The following is a 17,972-nucleotide window of genomic DNA, read 5'->3' as shown; positions in this document are numbered from 1 at the left end:
ACCCGCTGGAAGGCAATCACGTACATCTACGTGATTGTGCCTGCCTGTGCCATTGTGCTGACGTACATTGGCAATACGGCGGTCCTGAAGTGGTTAATTACAAACAAGTGTAAAACTTATTAATCATAAACAACTAGAGTGATAGACAACCTATCACCATAAAATGATAATCATAAGACAATTGCAAAAAATTTATAAATAATAAAGTCCCAATTAGATGCTAGAGAACAACATATATCCACAGTCCATACAGTGATTCATTTAGTGATAAACTCCGTCTATATCCATTTGCCAAAAAAAGACTGAAATCTTCTAAAGAATTGTGAAACGTCCCTTCACCAAGATTTGGACAAAGACAACACCCCAACCGTGAAGATATAGTTGTCTTCTTACCAGATGGTGTTGACTACTTTAATTAAAAAGATAGTCAGCTGAGCTTATGCAGGTGATTGCCTGCTCACATGGAATAAGATGGATCTCTTATGGAAAAAACCTTCCTCCTCATAGACTCAGACAGGTCATAAAAAAGGAGAGCAAACAATATCCATAGTGTAACACCGTTTTAATTAAAAAAATTTAAAAACATAAAGCCAAATGGTTGCTTATATTTCCCGGTGCCCAACCTGGCACTGGGGCTGCTAGCTTAAACCAATCGTTTCGTGGTAGGTTCGTAGTTCCTCATAGTGTACGGCGTGCGTTCCACCGAAAACAGCCGATAACCAAAACGTCCGGAACTGTGCGTGTACGAACGTAACCAGGTACCGCCTCGACGTACGTTTCGTTTTCACGTCCTCAGGAAGCGCTATGTCCTTGTAGAGATAGAAAATAACAATAATTTTAAAAATTCATAAAAATACCTAGATCAAGGTTTGATCTAGGCCAGTCATGGCGAAACTTGGCACCCCAGATGTTTTGGAACTACATTTCCCATGATGTTCATGCACTCTGCAGTGTAGTTGAGCATCATGGGAAATGTAGTTTCAAAACATCTGGGGTGCCAAGGTTCGCCATCACTGATCTAGGCCAATTCTACGGTTAGCGTTTGGTTCAGGGTCAAAGGTCTAGATCAAAGGTCAGGGTTAAAGGTCAGGGTTAAAGGTCAGGATAAGTATTTATTTATTTTTGATTGCGTGGACGTCTCACGCAATCAAGGGGATAACATCAACCAAGTGAAAAAATGAAGCAGCATATAGTGAAGCCAGCATTGGTTCATATCGTATAGTATAGTTCATTTTTTTCACTTGACGTTACCCCCTTGATTGTGTGAGACGTCCATATATATTATTCTTTTTTCACAGTACTGTATCTATATTTGAATATATCGATTTTGATATTGTATCTGTCAGCTGTTACAATTTGTTACTGTATCCCATAGTTGTGGAAATATTTTGGTTATGATGACAAATCAAACTTCTGAATTCATTTTGCTTGGTCTGTTGGACCTCAAGTATTCCCAGATCCCGCTGTCTCTTCTGATCCTCTTTGTCTATGTGTCCACACTGGTCGGTAATCTTCTCATCATTTCCCTGGTGGTCTCGGACTCCCGCCTTCAGACCCCCATGTACTTTTTCCTTGGAAACCTCTCGGCTTTGGACATCTTCACCTCATCTGTGTCTTCTATTCATTTGCTCTTTGACATCTTTAGGAGGAGCTGGCTGATTTTATACTCCTCTTGTATAGCCCAGGTCTTCTTCTTTTTCTGCTTTGGTGTCACAGAGGCTTTCCTGCTGGCTGTTATGTCCTACGATCGATATGTTGCCATCTGTCATCCTCTCCATTACACAACAATGATAAATGTTCACTTGTGCCTTCGATTGGCATTCGGTGTGTGGGTCATTGGATCCGTCTGCTCCTCAGTACACACAATCTGTACACTAAGATTGGCCTTCTGTGGTTCCACCACCATCCCGGGCTTGTTCTGTGAACTGTATCAGCTGATACAACTGGCATGTTCAGACACATCCCTCAATAACTTATTGATGTATCTCCATGTGGTATGTTTTGGAATTGCTGCCTTTTTAATCACTTTCCTGTCATATGTGTATGTTTTCAAAACCATCCTTAGAATAAAGGTGAAGGATGGAAAGTTAAAGCGGAGGTCCACCCTAAAATGGACCTTCCGCTCATCGGATTCCCCCCCCCCCCTCCGGCGCCACAATTGGCACCTTTCAGGGGGGAGGGGGGTGCAGTTACCTGGATAATCCAGGTAACTGCACCCACTTCCAGGCTAGCTCTCTGCGGAAAGGGGCGTAGATTACGCCCCTTTCCGCAAGTGCCCGCCCCCTTCCGCAAGTGCCCCGCTGCCTGCTGGGAAACACACAGATCCCAGAGGCAGCGGGGACCGTCCTCATTGCGCAGCGCGGCTCGCGCATGCGCAGTAGGGAACCGGGAAATGAAGCCGAAAGGCTCCATTTCCTGATTCCCATACCCAAGATGGCGGCGGCAGCACTCGAGTGTCGATCTAGAGATCGGCTTCGGGTGCCGACATCGCGGGCGCGCTGGACAGGTAAGTGTCACTATTTTAAAAGTCAGCAGCTGCAGTATTTGTAGCTGCTGACTTTAAAAAAAAAAAAAAAACGCGGAGTCCCGGCGGACTCCCGCTTTAAAGGCTTTCTCCACCTGTAGTTCCCACCTCACAGTGGTCTTCATCTTTTATGGGACAGTCATCTTCAACTATGTCTGGCCCACCAAGAAAGGTTTTCTGGAAGTCAGAATCGTGTCTGCAGTTTATGCAATTCTTACTCCTTTTCTGAATCCTGCTATATACAGTCTGAGAAATAATGAAGTTAAAGGGGCTTTCTGCAGAGCTCTGGCTAGAGTGGGCTTTAGGCCATAAACTGTCCCCATAGCAGGGGCGGATCCAGGGGGGGGCAACAGGGCAATTGTCTCCCCTCCCCCCCAGGAAATTTGTTGCGGGTGAGTGAGCCGGCCGGTGAGTGTGCGGGTGGCTCGGCGGGCGGGTGAGTGTGCGAGTGGCTCAGTGGGTGAGCAGGCGGGTGGGCAGCTCAGTGGCTCAGTGGGTGAGCAGGCGGGTGGGCAGCTCAGTGGGTGAGCGGGCGGCTGGCCAATCAGCAAGCCGGTGGGTGGGGGAGCAGAGAGATGACATCATCTCTCACCAACAGGCGCCTGCCCTGCATCCCTGCAGATCTGCCCTCACTGTGCAGGAAGAGAGATTATACATCATCTTTCTGCTGCCTGACTTCACTCTGGGACACATCAGGTGACAATCCCCACCTTAGCAGGAAAGTGACACAGCAAGGGACCATTCTAGCAGGCAAGTGAAAATCCGCAACTTGTGGCAAGGGATGTGGCAAGTGACAAATCTGCAACGTGTGGCAGGTAACGTGGCAAGGGTCAATCTGCATCTGGTGACAGGCGACATGGCAAATGACAATCCGCAACGTGTGGCAGGTGACGGGACAAGTGACAATTCGCATTTGGTGGCAGGTGACGGTGGCAAGTGACTCACTGATTCTGCATTATGGTGACCTTGACTATTTCATTTTATAAAACAATGTAATAATAGTGTCAGGTCACCTTGAGGCGAGGTGACAGATGCACACCGTAGGGATCATGAGTGCACAGCAAGGTTGTGGACCCTACGGCTGACTGCTGCAGATGGGAGGCAGGTCCCACCGGGGTTAGAGCATAAGATTCCCTGGGGCATGGAGTCTAAGAGCCAGCAGGTGTTCACCAGAGCCTCGAGTGGTGAGGATGGACTTGGCTGCAACTGGCTCCAGGTCGCGACCCTCAGGGTCCCCCAGCTCACACCCACAGTAGGCAACAGGAGGATAGGGATGGTGAGGGACAAAGCCAAGGTCGAGGCCACAAGCAGACAGGAATAGTCAGGGACACGCCAATAGGTCAGGATCACAGGCAAACAGGGATAGTCAAAGACACGCCAAAGTCGGTAACGGAACAACAGAAGAGCACACGGCAGGTAACAGGAAGCTAACACACAAAGGAATACACAATGGTTGATCAGCAGCATTGGCCTGCAGTGCACAGGTTAATATAGAGTTCTCTGATAGGAGCTAGGGTGGAGTCATGCCAGAGGATGAATTACAAAAGCAGTCAGGTGAGGGTCGGCTGGTCTCTAGATGAACACATGGGAACAGGTAAGCAGACAAACTATTGCATAACCATGTCAAATAGAAGATATGTGCTTCAATCATCCAGATACCATAACAACCATGGTGCCCGGATAATTGAAGCGCCAACACCAGCCATTTCCCAGATAAATTGCCCGCAAAAAAAAAAAAAAATGTTCTGGCTGCGCGCCTCCCGAGACTGGACTCTGGATCCGCCCCTGCCCCATAGGAGTAGACTTTTATGGAAAAATAACTTATTAATATTATGCACTGATTTATTAATTGCAGAATCTTCATAATGGCTACCGCAGCTGTCCCACCACCAACCTCCATGAATACTGTAAGTGGAGCATGTGAGTTTTACTTGCATGTTCCACTCAGATCTAGATCTAGAGTACAGGAACCCCCTGTGTGTGTTAAACGATTGTGTTCAAGTCACCAAATCACTTGAGCTTAAAGCAATATTTCTACACATATAGAAGTAGGACATAAAGAGCACACAAAGCATTATAGCTGAAACAAGGGTTTATTCACAAAGTTCAGAATTATGGAAGTAGAATTTCCTTTATCAGTTTTTTTTTCCCACTCTTGTGATTGTAAAGTCTTGTTTTTTTTTTTTTTATAAAAAAAAAAATAACAAACATGGTATACTTACCTGCTCTTTGCAGTTGGTTTTGCACAGGGCAGCCCGGATCCTCTTCTTGGGTCCTTCTTCTTCTCTCCTGGCCCCTCCCTCCTGCAGCTTGCTATGGGGGGCACCTGAGCCGAGTCACACCTCCCTGTGTTCATTCAGACACAGAGCCGTGACCCGGCCCCTTTCTATCTCCTTAGGCTGACTGAATTTGATTGACAGCAGCGAGAGCCAATGGCGCTGCTGCTGTTTCTCAGCCAATCAGAAGGGGAGTCCTGGGATGGCCGAGGGACTAGTGGATACCGCTGGACAGAGATGGAGCTCAGGTAAGTATTAGGGGGACTGAGGAGGGGCTGCTACACACAGAAAGCTTTTTATCCTTATTCAGAGAATGTTTCTTCCCACAAGGTGTGCTGAGCTCCATTGATGTGCGGTAATCAACACAGGGTCAACACAATGACCAACAACAATCGATTAATCAACAATCTCTGATGTTAATACCAGTGATGAAGTAGGAGCGCAGAGAGAGAGAGCACACAGAGTCAAAACACAAGGAACCCAACACACAAACAATACACACAGCAATGAAGAGTGATCCTCAGGGTGGCAATATCAGACAGCAAAAGGGAAGGTAGTCCACAGGGCAAACAGAGGGTACAGCAATGAAGAGTGCTCCTCAGGACAGCAATATGGGACAACAAAGGGTTGATAGTCCACAGGGCAGACAAGGTAGAGCAGTGGTTGGGTACAGCAGGGGTTAATGCTCTTGGCACACAGGCCGAGCAGTGTTTGGCACAGCAGGGGTTAAAGTCCTTGGGACATTGACAGAGCAGTGTTTGGTGCAGCAAGGGTTAAAGTCCTTGGGACATTGGCAGAGCAGTGTTTGGTGCAGCAAGGGTTAAAGTCCTTGGGACATTGGCAGAGAAGTGTTTGGTACAGCAAGGTTAAAGTCCTTGCGTCATTGGCAGAGCAGTGTTTGGCATAGCAGGGGTTAAAGTCCTTGGGACATTGGCAGAGCAGTGTTTGGCACAGCAAGGGTTAAAGTCCTTGGGACATTGGCAGAGAAGTGTTTGGTGCAGCAAGGTTAAAGTCCTTGGGTCATTGGCAGAGCAGTGTTTGGCACAGCAGGGGTTAAAGTGCGTAGCACATGGGCAGAGCAGTGTTTGGCACAGCAAGGGTTAAAGTCCTTGGGACATTGGCAGAGCAGTGTTTGGCACAGCAAGGGTTAAATTCCTTAGCACATGGGCAGAGCAGTGTTTGGCACAGCAAGGGTTAAAATCCTTGGGACATTGGCAGAGCAGTGTTTGGTACAGCAAGGGTTAAAATCCTTGGGACATTGGCAGAGCAGTGTTTGGTACAGCAAGGGTTAAAGTCATTGGCACATGGGCAGAACAGTGTTTGGTACAGCAGGGGTTAAAGTCCTTGGCACATGGTAAACACAAAGTTGGCACAGCAGGGGTTACAGTCTGTGGCACACAGGCAGAGCAGGGTTGGCACAGCAGGAGTTAAAGTCCTTGGCACATGGGCAGAGCAGGGTTGGCACAGCAGGGTAGCAAGACACAGTACAACAAAACAGTCCCCTGGGTAGAAATGTAACACCACACAGATAGTCCACTTAGGATGGCCCAGCAGAAATGGGGAAGGGATGGGGATCCTCACCTCTGACAGAACGTTGATTTGTGTGTTTACACACACAGAACCCCAGGAGCAGTCGAGGGTGCCCAGCGGACATCGCGGCCGCTGGGCACACGCCTTAGGCTCCTCAGTGACGTATCAATTGACCCTCCTTTTTAGATTGTAAGCTCTAATGAGCAGGGCCCTCTGGCCATATTAAGTCAATGAAATTGATCTGAACCCAAGCTCTCTATTGTCTAGTTCAGGGATTCTCCACCAGGGTTCCCCCAGAGGTTGTAGGGGTTCCTCGGGTAATGAGCAATTTCTTCTTCTCAGATCATTTCCCATTGACACCATTGATCTTTTTTGCTTTCTGCAATGGAATAATTCTTCCCAATGACCAAAAGTGTAAGGAGTGTTCTTCCCACCGACCATCGCACTAATGTATCATGATTTGAAGAGATTTTAGAAGGTGTTCCCTGAGACTGGATAGGTATTTCAAGGGTTCCGCTATGCTGAGAAGGTTGAGAAAGGTTGGTCTAGTGCAGTGATGGCGAACCTTGGCACCCCAGATGTTTTGGAACTACATTTCCCATGATGCTCTTGCACTCTGAAGTGTAGTTGAGCATCATGGGAAATGTAGTTCCAAAACATCTGGGGTGCCAAGGTTCACCATCACTGGTCTAGTGCCTCCTTCATGCCCGTACCTCATTAACACGTAATTTATTTTTATTTTTTCTATTGAATTGCATTTCAAGCATATTTTATCATTCTGGTTGTTAAAATAATGTCTGAATAGGAAAGATGATGTCTAACATGTTTGAGTGTGGTGGTGAGTTCTCCCAAGCCACATGTCTGCTCTAATAAAAAAAGAGATAGCAAATTCCGCCCCAGCAGATCCAGTCACATTGGTGAACCTTTCCTACAAAAGGTATTGGGTGGGTGTTGGGTGAGTGGGCAATTCCTGGATGTAGCACTTTACTACACAGTGAGAAGTCAAAGGCTTCCTTCATATTGGGCATCCTCCAGGTACATCCTCCAGGTACATCCTCCAGGTACATCCTCCAGCATCCTCCAGGTACATCCTCCAGGTACATCCTCCAGGTACATCCTCCAGGTACATCCTCCAGCATCCTCCAGGTACATCCTCCAGGTACATCCTCCAGGTACATCCTCCAGGTACATCCTCCAGAATCCTCCAGGTACATCCTCCAGGTACATCCTCCAGGTACATCCTCCAGGTACATCCTCCAGAATCCTCCAGGTACATCCTCCAGGTACATCCTCCAGGTACATCCTCCAGGTACATCCTCCAGGTACATCCTCCAGGTACATCCTCCAGAATCCTCCAGGTACATCCTCCAGGTACATCCTCCAGGTACATCCTCCAGGTACATCCTCCAGGTACATCCTCCAGGTACATCCTCCAGGTACATCCTCCAGCTCTGCGGCCAGCAGCCTTCCAAACTCTACGAGAGTCCGACAGCTGCTTTGGTAAAACAGGGCTTGGTGGTGCACTTGGTGGTACTTTAGTTTAGAAAAGTATGTGAATGGGGATGAATGCCTAGAACACAGACTGCTTGCATTCCAGTCCCTGGGTGCATACTGCCCTAAATGTACGCTAGGTGCCCCACCCAGCCCCTTCCCACTATAGCCGCTGTCACACAATGTCTTTTTTTGTGATATGAAGAGAAAATGTAATCTGTGTGTTTCAAATCTAGTTATTCACATGAAGATTTTCCACTGGTGATTGACTAAATGGACACTTTACACCAATAACTAGTTATATAACTATATGGACGCTATATAGAGTTGATAATTTTTATTATCATTTCATTTGTCATTTGTTTTTTTTATTTTTCATCTTATGCATTTCTAAATTCTGGTGTGCATTCAATTTTAGGTGCATATTTTGCTTTGGGTTATTTCTTTTTTTTTTTTTATATGTTTTTGTTTTTTTATCACATTATTAACACTTAATTGTGTTTCACTTGAGAAAATTAATTCTGCACATTGATGCATATATATTTATATGCATCATCTGTTGAGGTGATCTTAGAGGCACAGCATTTGAACTTCTTTATTCCTTTTTTTTTGTTTAATATATATATATATATATATATATATATATATATATATATATATATATATATATATATATATATATATATATATATATATATATATTCCATTCACTTTGGGATTTTGAGGTTAGCGCAATTCTTCTTTTTTCCTTCTGTTTATTTGTGTATTTTTGGTATACATCAGAATTGCAGCTTCCGACTATTGTTGTTTCTATTCCGTATTTCCCCCCTTTTTTTTGTGATATGTACATGTTTTTAGTTTTTTTTTGTTGTTTTGTTTTTCCCTTGTTAATTGCCAATAAACCATTTGAACAAGAAATCTAAAATATCAGATGTTACAATTATTTTGCCTACATCATAAGAATATAAATTAGACTACAATTATTTATTGTAGAATATCAAAATATAGAAGAACGACATGTAGGCTGAATTACTAAATGGAGTTTAGAATCTATAGATTGCGCCATAGATTGTGTAAACGTTCCCTTTGTTTGACCGATCATCTACAGAGGAAATAAGTGGTCAAGTTAATATCACATAACTGGATCATTAAAGTGAAACTTCTGAATTGATCATATGATGTGATTTTCAAAATAATTACTTTATTGTTTTCTTTAGTTTTAGTTTTTTTTTTTTTTAGTTTAGTTTAGTTTAGTTCTTTTCTTTAGTTTTTGAGTTTCTTTCTATTGAATTGAGATGTGACAGAATCTCTTCCTTGGGCCGCTAGTCACGTTTTCCCAGCAAGTTAGTCCCAAAATTCAATAAAATAGGCACTCAGGGATTTGTAATTGAATAACAGCATTTCTATAATATTGTAATATTTTTTTTTTCTAGCAGTTTAGACACCAAAATGTCATACAATATGCACTCAGCGATTTTTAATTGCGTGACAACATTTCTAAATTATTGTAATATATTTTTTTTCTAGCATTTTAAACACCAAAATGTTATACAATATGCACTCAGGGATTTTTAATTGAATATCAACATTTCAATAACAATTAATGCAATGCTGGTTTTGTTTTCTAATTAATTTTCAAGAGGAATTACTGACAAACTATTTTCTTTACCATCAGATTATCAAAAGAAAAAAAAAAAAAAAAGAATTCAGATTGCCATTACTATTTGAGGCTTATTTATTAAAAGTGCTAAGAATCTTCACACGCTACATTGTTAGTATTTACTTCAGTTATTTAATCATGTACAAAATAAATTCCTATTTACTCGTTTCGTCTACACTCCATCAGATAAATGAAGTGAATATCCACACAATTGTATTTTTTTTTATGATTCTAAGTCTAAAATTAATTTAATAAATCATCCTTTTCTGCTCTATCTAAAGAAGGATTTGCCTTTTTTTATGCCTTAAAATCACCGGTGCATGAAATGAAGGTTTTTTTTTTTTTATGGACTGGGACAGTTTAGAATCTCGGTCAGGTATACATTTCTGGACAAGGAAGGCAAGGTGTGCTCTATAAAATTGGCATTAATCTTTTTTGAAAGATACAGTTTTTATTATGGGGCGTTTAAAAAAAAAAATCTTTATAGCTATCACAAACATATCTGTGTAGAAATGTACACAACCTATTTATTTATTGTACAAAAAGCTTGTCCTTCTTATAATGGCAAAGATGACCACCTCAAGTAAAAAAAAAACAAAAATAAAAACATACACATAAAGAAAAACCCCTTGTGCTATAATATATATTATTAAATAATATATTATTATTAATATAATAATATAATATAATATAATAATAATATAATAATAATAATAATAATAATAATAATAATAATAATAATAATAATAATAATAATAATAATAATATAATATAATAATATAATATAATATAATAGTCATAATCTTAAAATTGCACTTGGACTAGAACTTGATACTGTCACAATTATTCTTTATGTGTCACTCTTTATTTTATTTATTTTATGTTTTAACCTCAAGGTGGTCATTTTGGCTGCTACTGTCATAAAGATACAGTATACACTTTTTAAAAGCAATAACATTTTTTATTTTTTTTTTACACTTTTTCAACAGATACGGTTATCATACCTAACTTTATTTTATTTTATTTTATTAAAAATAGGTACAGTATATATTTATTATACCTACAGGGTGCCTTTCCGTCATGTTAAGCCTTAGTTATTGCTGACTCAGGATGCAAAGTGAGGACTGGACTTTAGCTGGCCATAGAAAAGCTTTTTTTTTTTTTTTGTACATTCATACAGAACTTTGAAAAAATGTGTTCCTTGAAGCATTTGATCTTCACATTATTAAATCCACTAATATCATTTAAAAGTATTTACAATTCTATCCAGAGCTGCTACTTGAATGGAATCCCAGATGTATTAAACGGTATGCCTATTGTATGCACACTTCAATATGTATGATTTAAAAAAAAAAAAAAATGTAGCGCCAGCTCCTGAAGAGCACGTGCTATGTGTTTTTTTTTTTTTTTTCAATTTTAATTTCACCTTTAAGCCGCAGTTTGGTTTGGGGTTTAATTGTTCTAAATTTTGACCTCGGCATCAGTCTGGCTGGACTGCAGGGTGTTCTGCTTGGCAATGGGTGGCGCTGTCACTTTTGGCAGGTACTGAACCACAGTCTAGTTGGGTGCATTAAGGTTACTCTCTCTCAGAACCAGCCCAGTGGGAGTGTCGCTCTTGCTGTGTCTGCTGGGAGAGAGTACTTAAGGTGCGGATGTCCAGAAGTATGTTCTGACTGCAGGATCCTGGTCCTCCTGATCAGCCCCCAGGACTTCCATGGCCTGGGGAGCGGATTCACCCCGAACCTTTACGCCTCTGGGCTGGTTAGCCCGAGGCGAGGAAACTGAAGGAAGGATTCGGAGGTGATCCGGTGCCGTCTCGGTTAATGGAGAGGCCCAGCAACTGTGAAGTTATCCAGGGGAGGACTCATCGGGAGAAGGCCAAGCAAAGGTTGGCTTCTCAACAAGAGCCTGGACAAGCTGAAGGACCTAAGCGAATCCAATCTTGTGTGGTATCGCCGGACTGGCTGCAAGATACTGGTACCACACGAGTGTTCTACAAACTTTGAATGAATGAAATACTTGTATAGCGCACAATGCGAACTGAATCGCTTCTAGGTGCTGTGGCGAGCTTTGATCATCTTGAGGTCTTGAGTTTTTTCCTAAAAGCCAGGTGATTTTCTTCCAGGCGGATGTTGATTGGTAGAGCATTCCATAGCCGAGGCCCTTGGACAGCGAATCTCCGATCCCCCTTGGATTTATACCGGGCTTTGGGCACGAGGAGGAGGTTTTTGTTGGCTGATCGAAGACTGCGGTTTAGAACTTTCAAGTTTCCCTCACGTGTTCTATAACAAAGTCGGTGGCAGAGACTTGTTCCTGACTCAAACACCCTGTTGGCTGCTAGGCCTGGTGAGAGGACTATCCAGTTAAGGTGAAGATCCAGTTGTGAATGGCTATTCTCTGGATTTACTGAAGCAAGAGATTTTGTTATCATACTGAATTTGACAATAAGAGTACCTGGACTTTTCACCTAAACCCTCTAATTCCATGCTGAGAGACTACGTTGTTAACTACTTTTTGCAAATAAATATCCCCTCAAGTGGATCTGGCGTTAGTCTCTGCAGTTCTTGGGCCTCGGGAACCTCTAGACGCTTACGAGGTGAAGAAGGTAACGGTAAGCCCATTAAATTTACCCGCTCCTTCGGGAGTAAGAGCTACAAAAAAAAAAGCACAGTTAAAGTGGTTGTATACTCTTTTTTTTTTTTTTACTTTTACCTACAGGAAAGCCTATAATAAGGCTTACCTGTAGGTAAAAAAAATATCTCCTAAACCTGTACGGTTTAGGAGATATTCCCCTCGGTATGCACCGAGCCGCGATACCCGGAAGAAACGCAGAGGGAGCATGTCAGCTCCCTCGGTGTGGATCGGGCCAGGTGTCGGGGCCTCGTTCTAAGGTAAGTATTTCATAATGAGCTAGTATGCAGTGCATACTAGCTCATTATGCCTTTTCCTTTGCAGGTAGACAAAAAAAAACACATCTGCGGGTTTACTCCCGCTTAAAGTCTGTAAGTGAAACATTTTCCATTCACTCTTTCAAAGTATCTCATCACATGGTCAAGGACAATCTATATTTGATCCCACTAACCATAAATAAGATGAACATATGTTCTGCAAAAAATAAATAAAAATTAAACACACTCCCACCATCCTGTTGGCGCGGTAATGCTCCAACAGGCAACTTCTTACATATATGGTGGGAATGCCCTATACTTCAGCCCTTTTGGAAGAGAATCCACAAAACAATAATTGAAATCACGTCTTATCGGCCAGAATTCTCCCCGACACAATACCTGTTGCACCACACTCCGCTCTCACACAAAACATATAAGTCTTCAATAATCCCACATTTGATAAACGCAGCCACCCAATGCATTCCACGTCATTGGCGCTCTGAGACACCCCCATCTTTGGAGGAATGGCTTCTGCAGATGGATAAAATAGAAGAAATGGAAAGATTAATTCACCAAGCATATGATAGACATGAACAATTTTCCAATAAATGGGCATGCTGGATACATTTCCACGCCTCTAATTCCCGCACCATTACCCCCACTCATACCTAGTATGATTTATTGAAGGTTAGGACACCATTTCTTGTTGGGCCGTCTTCCTTTGGTTGACATATGCCATCCCTTCCTCTGCAGTTATACCCGAATTTCCTTCTTGGAGGAAATATGCCCGATTACACTATATCCTACTTATTGCACCCTCCTTATCCTTACAACGTGTATCCCCCCTTCTATTCCCTGTCTGCCCCCTTCTTTATTCCTCTTGGAGACACTCCGGTGCTGACCTCCCCTCCCTCACCCCTGTTTATATTTCACCTACTGTATTCAATGAGATTTCTCTAATGACCCGGATCGAGTCTCCTTTGATATCGCACTACGGAATTGATGCCTCTCAACCATCCACAGTGTGATCCCCTATGGGGTGGATGGCAACACGGGAGACTCGCTGGGATCCCCAACTATTGTAGTGTTCTTTGCTCAGAGATCCATGTGTATTTGTTCTCAGTATTGGTTGATCTATAGTAGCCTTATACACTCTATTTGTTATTTGTTCCCATGATTGCCTCTTTTACTATTCAATTGACTTCTGATTTATGGCCAGGTTCAGTTATGACATAAAAAAATAACCCAGAGATTCCAAACCTTCCCTACTGTATAACAAAAATGTACCATATTATATAGAGAGAGCATAACTGATCAACAAGCTAGTCATTTTAAAGTGACAACAAAAATAAAATAAAATATATTATAATAAATGAATAAAATATCAGACTTTTGCAATTATCCTGTTCATTTTGTTAATTACTGCTTTGTTGAAGAACTTGGAAAGCTATATCTGGAGCCGTGACTTTAGGCCTACCCTGGGAGTCATTAATAGTATGAATGTTGGGTTTGCTTTGTTTGTTTGAATGGCTTTGGCTAAATACTTTCCATATTTGTTCCCAAATTCATAGAATAGTTTTTGTTGTAAAACAAATTTCACGAGGGTGGCTTGCCGATATCGCGGATGGCTGCCTAATCTGTATGCTCCGCACAGCACCCAGCTTATAGTGGATCCACAGCGCGAGGAACTAGATACAAACCATCCGATCATCCCCCCCAGGGGGTCTCACAACGTCCAGGCACAATGCTGAAAAGGAGAAAGCAGCTAAACATGCCTCAGAAGCTGACAGACGTCTTCTCACTAGCCGGAGCGGGCCACGGACAAGATGGCGCCGACAACACACACAGGCATGAAGCTCAGCTCTCTCCTCACACTAGCGGTGGTGGACCACAACATCCAGGCTTCCCCTCACTGACAAACTGAGTACTCCCCAATCCCGATCACCTACCTCCGCCTCTCCAGTAAAATCCAAGCCCAGGAGGGAGGTTGACATCTCGGGGCAAAGCCCCAGTATAGCCTTCACCTTACCTCCTCCTAACATCCAGCACCCCTCAGCCATAGATAACTTCCCTGCCTCAGACCAGCCCATTTCTGAGCTGATGAAGATGATTTCCTTTAAACAGACATTGTACTCAGACCTCTCAGCTGCAGTGTCCTCACTGGCTAACGTGGTACAATACCATGACCAGCATCTTCACCATGTTGAAAACAAAATGTCTGATCTCTTCACTACCCATAATGATATTGTAGATGTATGCACAGAACATGAGGATGAGATTCAGGCAATCAACGTTAAACTAGCAGATCTCGAGGACCGTTATCGCAGAAATAATATTAAGTTCGGCAACATACCTGAACTGCAATCTCTGATGCGAGCGCTACTACCTGACCTGACTGACAGTGACCTGGAAATCAATAGAGCCCATAGGCTACCAAAACCACCTCTCCTCCCAGCAGAGAAATCAAGAGATGTATTAGCGTGCATACACTTCTAGAATGCAAAAAAAAAAAGTGATGTTTGCTGCCAAGCGAGCCCCACACCTCCCTGACCCTTTCAATACAAATTCCAGCACCTAAGGCCAATCCGCAGGGTCAATACCTAATACTCATTTGCACCATCACTCAAACCACCTACACCCTGGTTAACACATATACGGCCCAAACTACAGACAACTATGCTTTTTCCGATGCCTCTACAAGAAGGTTAGGTAACCTGCAACAAATAAATATAGTCATGAGGGGCGACCTCAATATAATTGGCGATCCCTCCATGGACACCTCCACTAAAAAAGGTCAACAGCGGTGGAAGGGAGAGCACAACATAGCTCAGAACGAGATTATACATACTTTTACCACTCACAGCTTATTCACACATTGATTCCTTCCTGGGGGATTAAATGGAGCCTTCAAAACGTCAAGAAGTCTGACATTGGTCTCATTTCATGGTCAGATCATGCCCCTATTTAAATAACCCTAGGCAACCTACGACCTGCTCCACTGAGACTATGGAGGCTAGACCCCTCCATGTTAGATGAATCTATAGTCCAATGGGAAATAGAGACCGGGCACCAATCGCACCAATCTTTCTTTGAACTTAACGAACTGCCCGACACTGACAAATTTACGCTCTGGTCAACTTATGAAGCTCACCTCCGAGAAATTTTCATAAAGTTGAGTAGAAGAGCGAGACGCAAGAGAACCCAGCAGATTGACAAGGTTATGTACCAAATATCCTGTATAGATAAATTAAACAAATCCTCTCCCTCTCACACACAAGCCATCAAGCTCCTAGGGTTAAGACAGAAATTACGCACCCTCCTCCTCCACAAATTTGAACATAACTTCAAATTATCCAAGGCCAATTTTTTGCTCATTAGGCAATAGAGCTCAGTCACTTTTAGCGAAACAAGTTAAGGCCCAATGTACAAAAGCCAAAATTTTTTCCCTTCACTTCTAAGCAACTTTTAACCAACCCTCAAGAAATTGCTAATGCATTTAGTGACTTTTACGCATCCCTCTATAATCTCAAAAAGGACCCCCCCCCCACTCCCCAACCAACTGTAGAGCAAATACATAGCTTTGTTACCTCGATCAATTTACCCATGATTTCAGAGACCCAATTTGAATGTATCTCTAAAACATTCACTACGGAGGAAGTCCTCAGATCAATTAAGGCTCTCCATCTGCATAAGTTGCCAGGAGAGGATGGCTTCACTAATATGGTTTACAAAAAAAAAGAAATTGCCAACATCTTAGTCCCCAAACTAACGAACCTCTTCAATGCTGCTGGCTCCTCGGGCTCCCTGCCTACTTGTTAGGCTCTAACATAACCACCATCCCAAAACCTGGGAACGATACCTCTATTGCCTCTAACTATAGACCAATGTCTCTCCTGAACACTGACATCAAGCTACTTGCTAAATTTATTACACTCAGACCAGGGTGAGTTTGTCCCTGGTAGGCAGGCCCCAGACACAAGCAGAAGGGTGCCCAACTTCATCCACCATGCTGATTTTATCCACCCCTTTCTCTAACGGTACAAGACAGGTGTGCCCCATCTCCCCCTTATCTTTGTCCTACTGATGGAACCTTTGGCCTCTAAAATTAGATCCGATCCACAAATATCAGGCATTCTCTGCAACGGCATGGACCACAACATTAGCCTATTTGCAGAAGATGTGGTCTTGATGGTCACTAACCCCACCCAGTCCCTACAGGCAACACAAGACACCCTCAGCCAATTTAGCTCTGTATCTTATAACAAACTTAATATCACAAAATCTGTAGTCCTCCCCATACATCTCCCACCACAAATGGCTGCCTGGCTGAAATCCAACATACCCTATATATGGGCGAGTACATCTAGCTCATATTTGGGAGTTCAGATTGCCCCCAACCCAAAACGACTGATTGACTTAAATTACCAAACCTTCTCATCCACCCTACTGAAATCACTACGCAGCATAGGCCTTTCTATACTGGGTCATAATGCTAACTTCAAAATGATTATATTGCCTAAGCTTCTCTACTTATTTTGAACACTCATTCTGCCTATTCCTCGCAACCTCCTGACCTCAATCCAGAGTGAACTAACTAAATTTATCTGGGACTCTAAACCACCTAGATATGCTGGCTACATACTCACTAGGCCCCACAGGAAAGGCGGAGTGGGATTGCCCCATATCGGCAATTACTACTACGCCTCAATATCAGACCAACGTAACTTTTGGTGGCATCCTACGCCCGAAAAAATATGGTCCACCACGAAAGCCTCATATCCACAGCCTGCTACCGAAACAGACTACCACTTACTAACGATGGCTGGATACTCCCCAACCCTTTGGAAAATAACCCTATGATCTCTGCCTCACCGTTGGCCTAGAGAAAACTTTTAAATACATACCCGCACAACTCACCTAGTAGATCACTACCAATACCACTAAGAGCCATATCTTCCTGCATCCCTGATTTGAACCTCTCCCAGTGGCACTCTGTTGGTATCCTCAGGGCCGGTTCAAGGGGTGGGCAGAAGGGGCGGGTGCCCTGGGCGGAGTATTACATGAAGGGGAGGGGCACACTGGAGCCGCGCTGTTCTGAAGTTGCCTCACTTACAGAAGTGATGGTAGTGTCATTACAATCAGGCAGAGCAGGAATCTCGATAGATGCTAAAGGGAGGAGGGTAAAGTGTCCTTCAGTTTGTTTCCCCAGAGCAGAGAAATGCAGCCTTTTGTTAATGACAAGAATAAAAAAACAAAATTTGTGTGTGCAATCACTGCCCCTGCCCGCATGTTAGGCTCCTGCTAACCTCTACAGTCAGCCTATGTGTGCCCTATGGAGGGACAAAGATGCAGAGGACTGGGGGTGTCTTTAAATGCACATTGACACCCACAGCAGTTTGCAGTTGTTAGGCCGCGTACACACGCGCGGACTGTTCGCCCAACTTTGTCCGTCCAACAGTTTCGGCAAACAGTCCGCTCAAACTTAGCATGGACGGACATGGCCACACACGACGGACGAACAGTTTGCTGAAACCGTGCGCGATGACGTGAACGGCACGTACGACGGGACGAAAAATACGACGTCCAATACACTGCAATGCAAC

General features: G+C 43.3%; 1 protein-coding gene across 1 annotated transcript; it reads left to right on the top strand.

Annotated features, from left to right (window-relative positions):
• Positions 1–1,358: 1,358 nt before the first annotated feature.
• Positions 1,359–2,836, top strand: LOC143925310 (olfactory receptor 5B12-like). The gene is made up of 2 exons (XM_077449891.1): positions 1,359–2,087; positions 2,603–2,836. Exons 1-2 carry the CDS (start codon positions 1,395–1,397, stop codon positions 2,834–2,836), a joined length of 927 nt encoding a protein of 308 aa, XP_077306017.1. The 5' UTR covers positions 1,359–1,394.
• The last annotated feature ends 15,136 nt before the right edge of the window (positions 2,837–17,972 follow it).

The sequence above is a fragment of the Lithobates pipiens genome, unplaced genomic scaffold (genome assembly GCF_037356315.1).
Source record: "Lithobates pipiens isolate NorthernLeopardFrog02 unplaced genomic scaffold, aLitPip1_a1.2 Scaffold_22, whole genome shotgun sequence".
In the NCBI taxonomy this organism is placed as follows: domain Eukaryota; kingdom Metazoa; phylum Chordata; class Amphibia; order Anura; family Ranidae; genus Lithobates; species Lithobates pipiens.
The sequence above is the reverse complement of the archived record's forward strand: the minus strand, read 5'-3'. Positions and strand labels throughout refer to the sequence as shown.

What these genes read in the sequence shown, in the direction of transcription:
- LOC143925310 (XM_077449891.1), top strand. Translation starts at nt 1,395, where the DNA reads ATGATGACAAATCAAACTTCTGAATTCATTTTGCTTGGTCTGTTGGAC. An exon ending in TAAAGGTGAAGGATGGAAAG is followed by an intron (nt 2,088 to 2,602) that starts TTAAAGCGGAGG and finishes CGGACTCCCGCT; the next exon opens with TTAAAGGCTTTCTCCACCTG.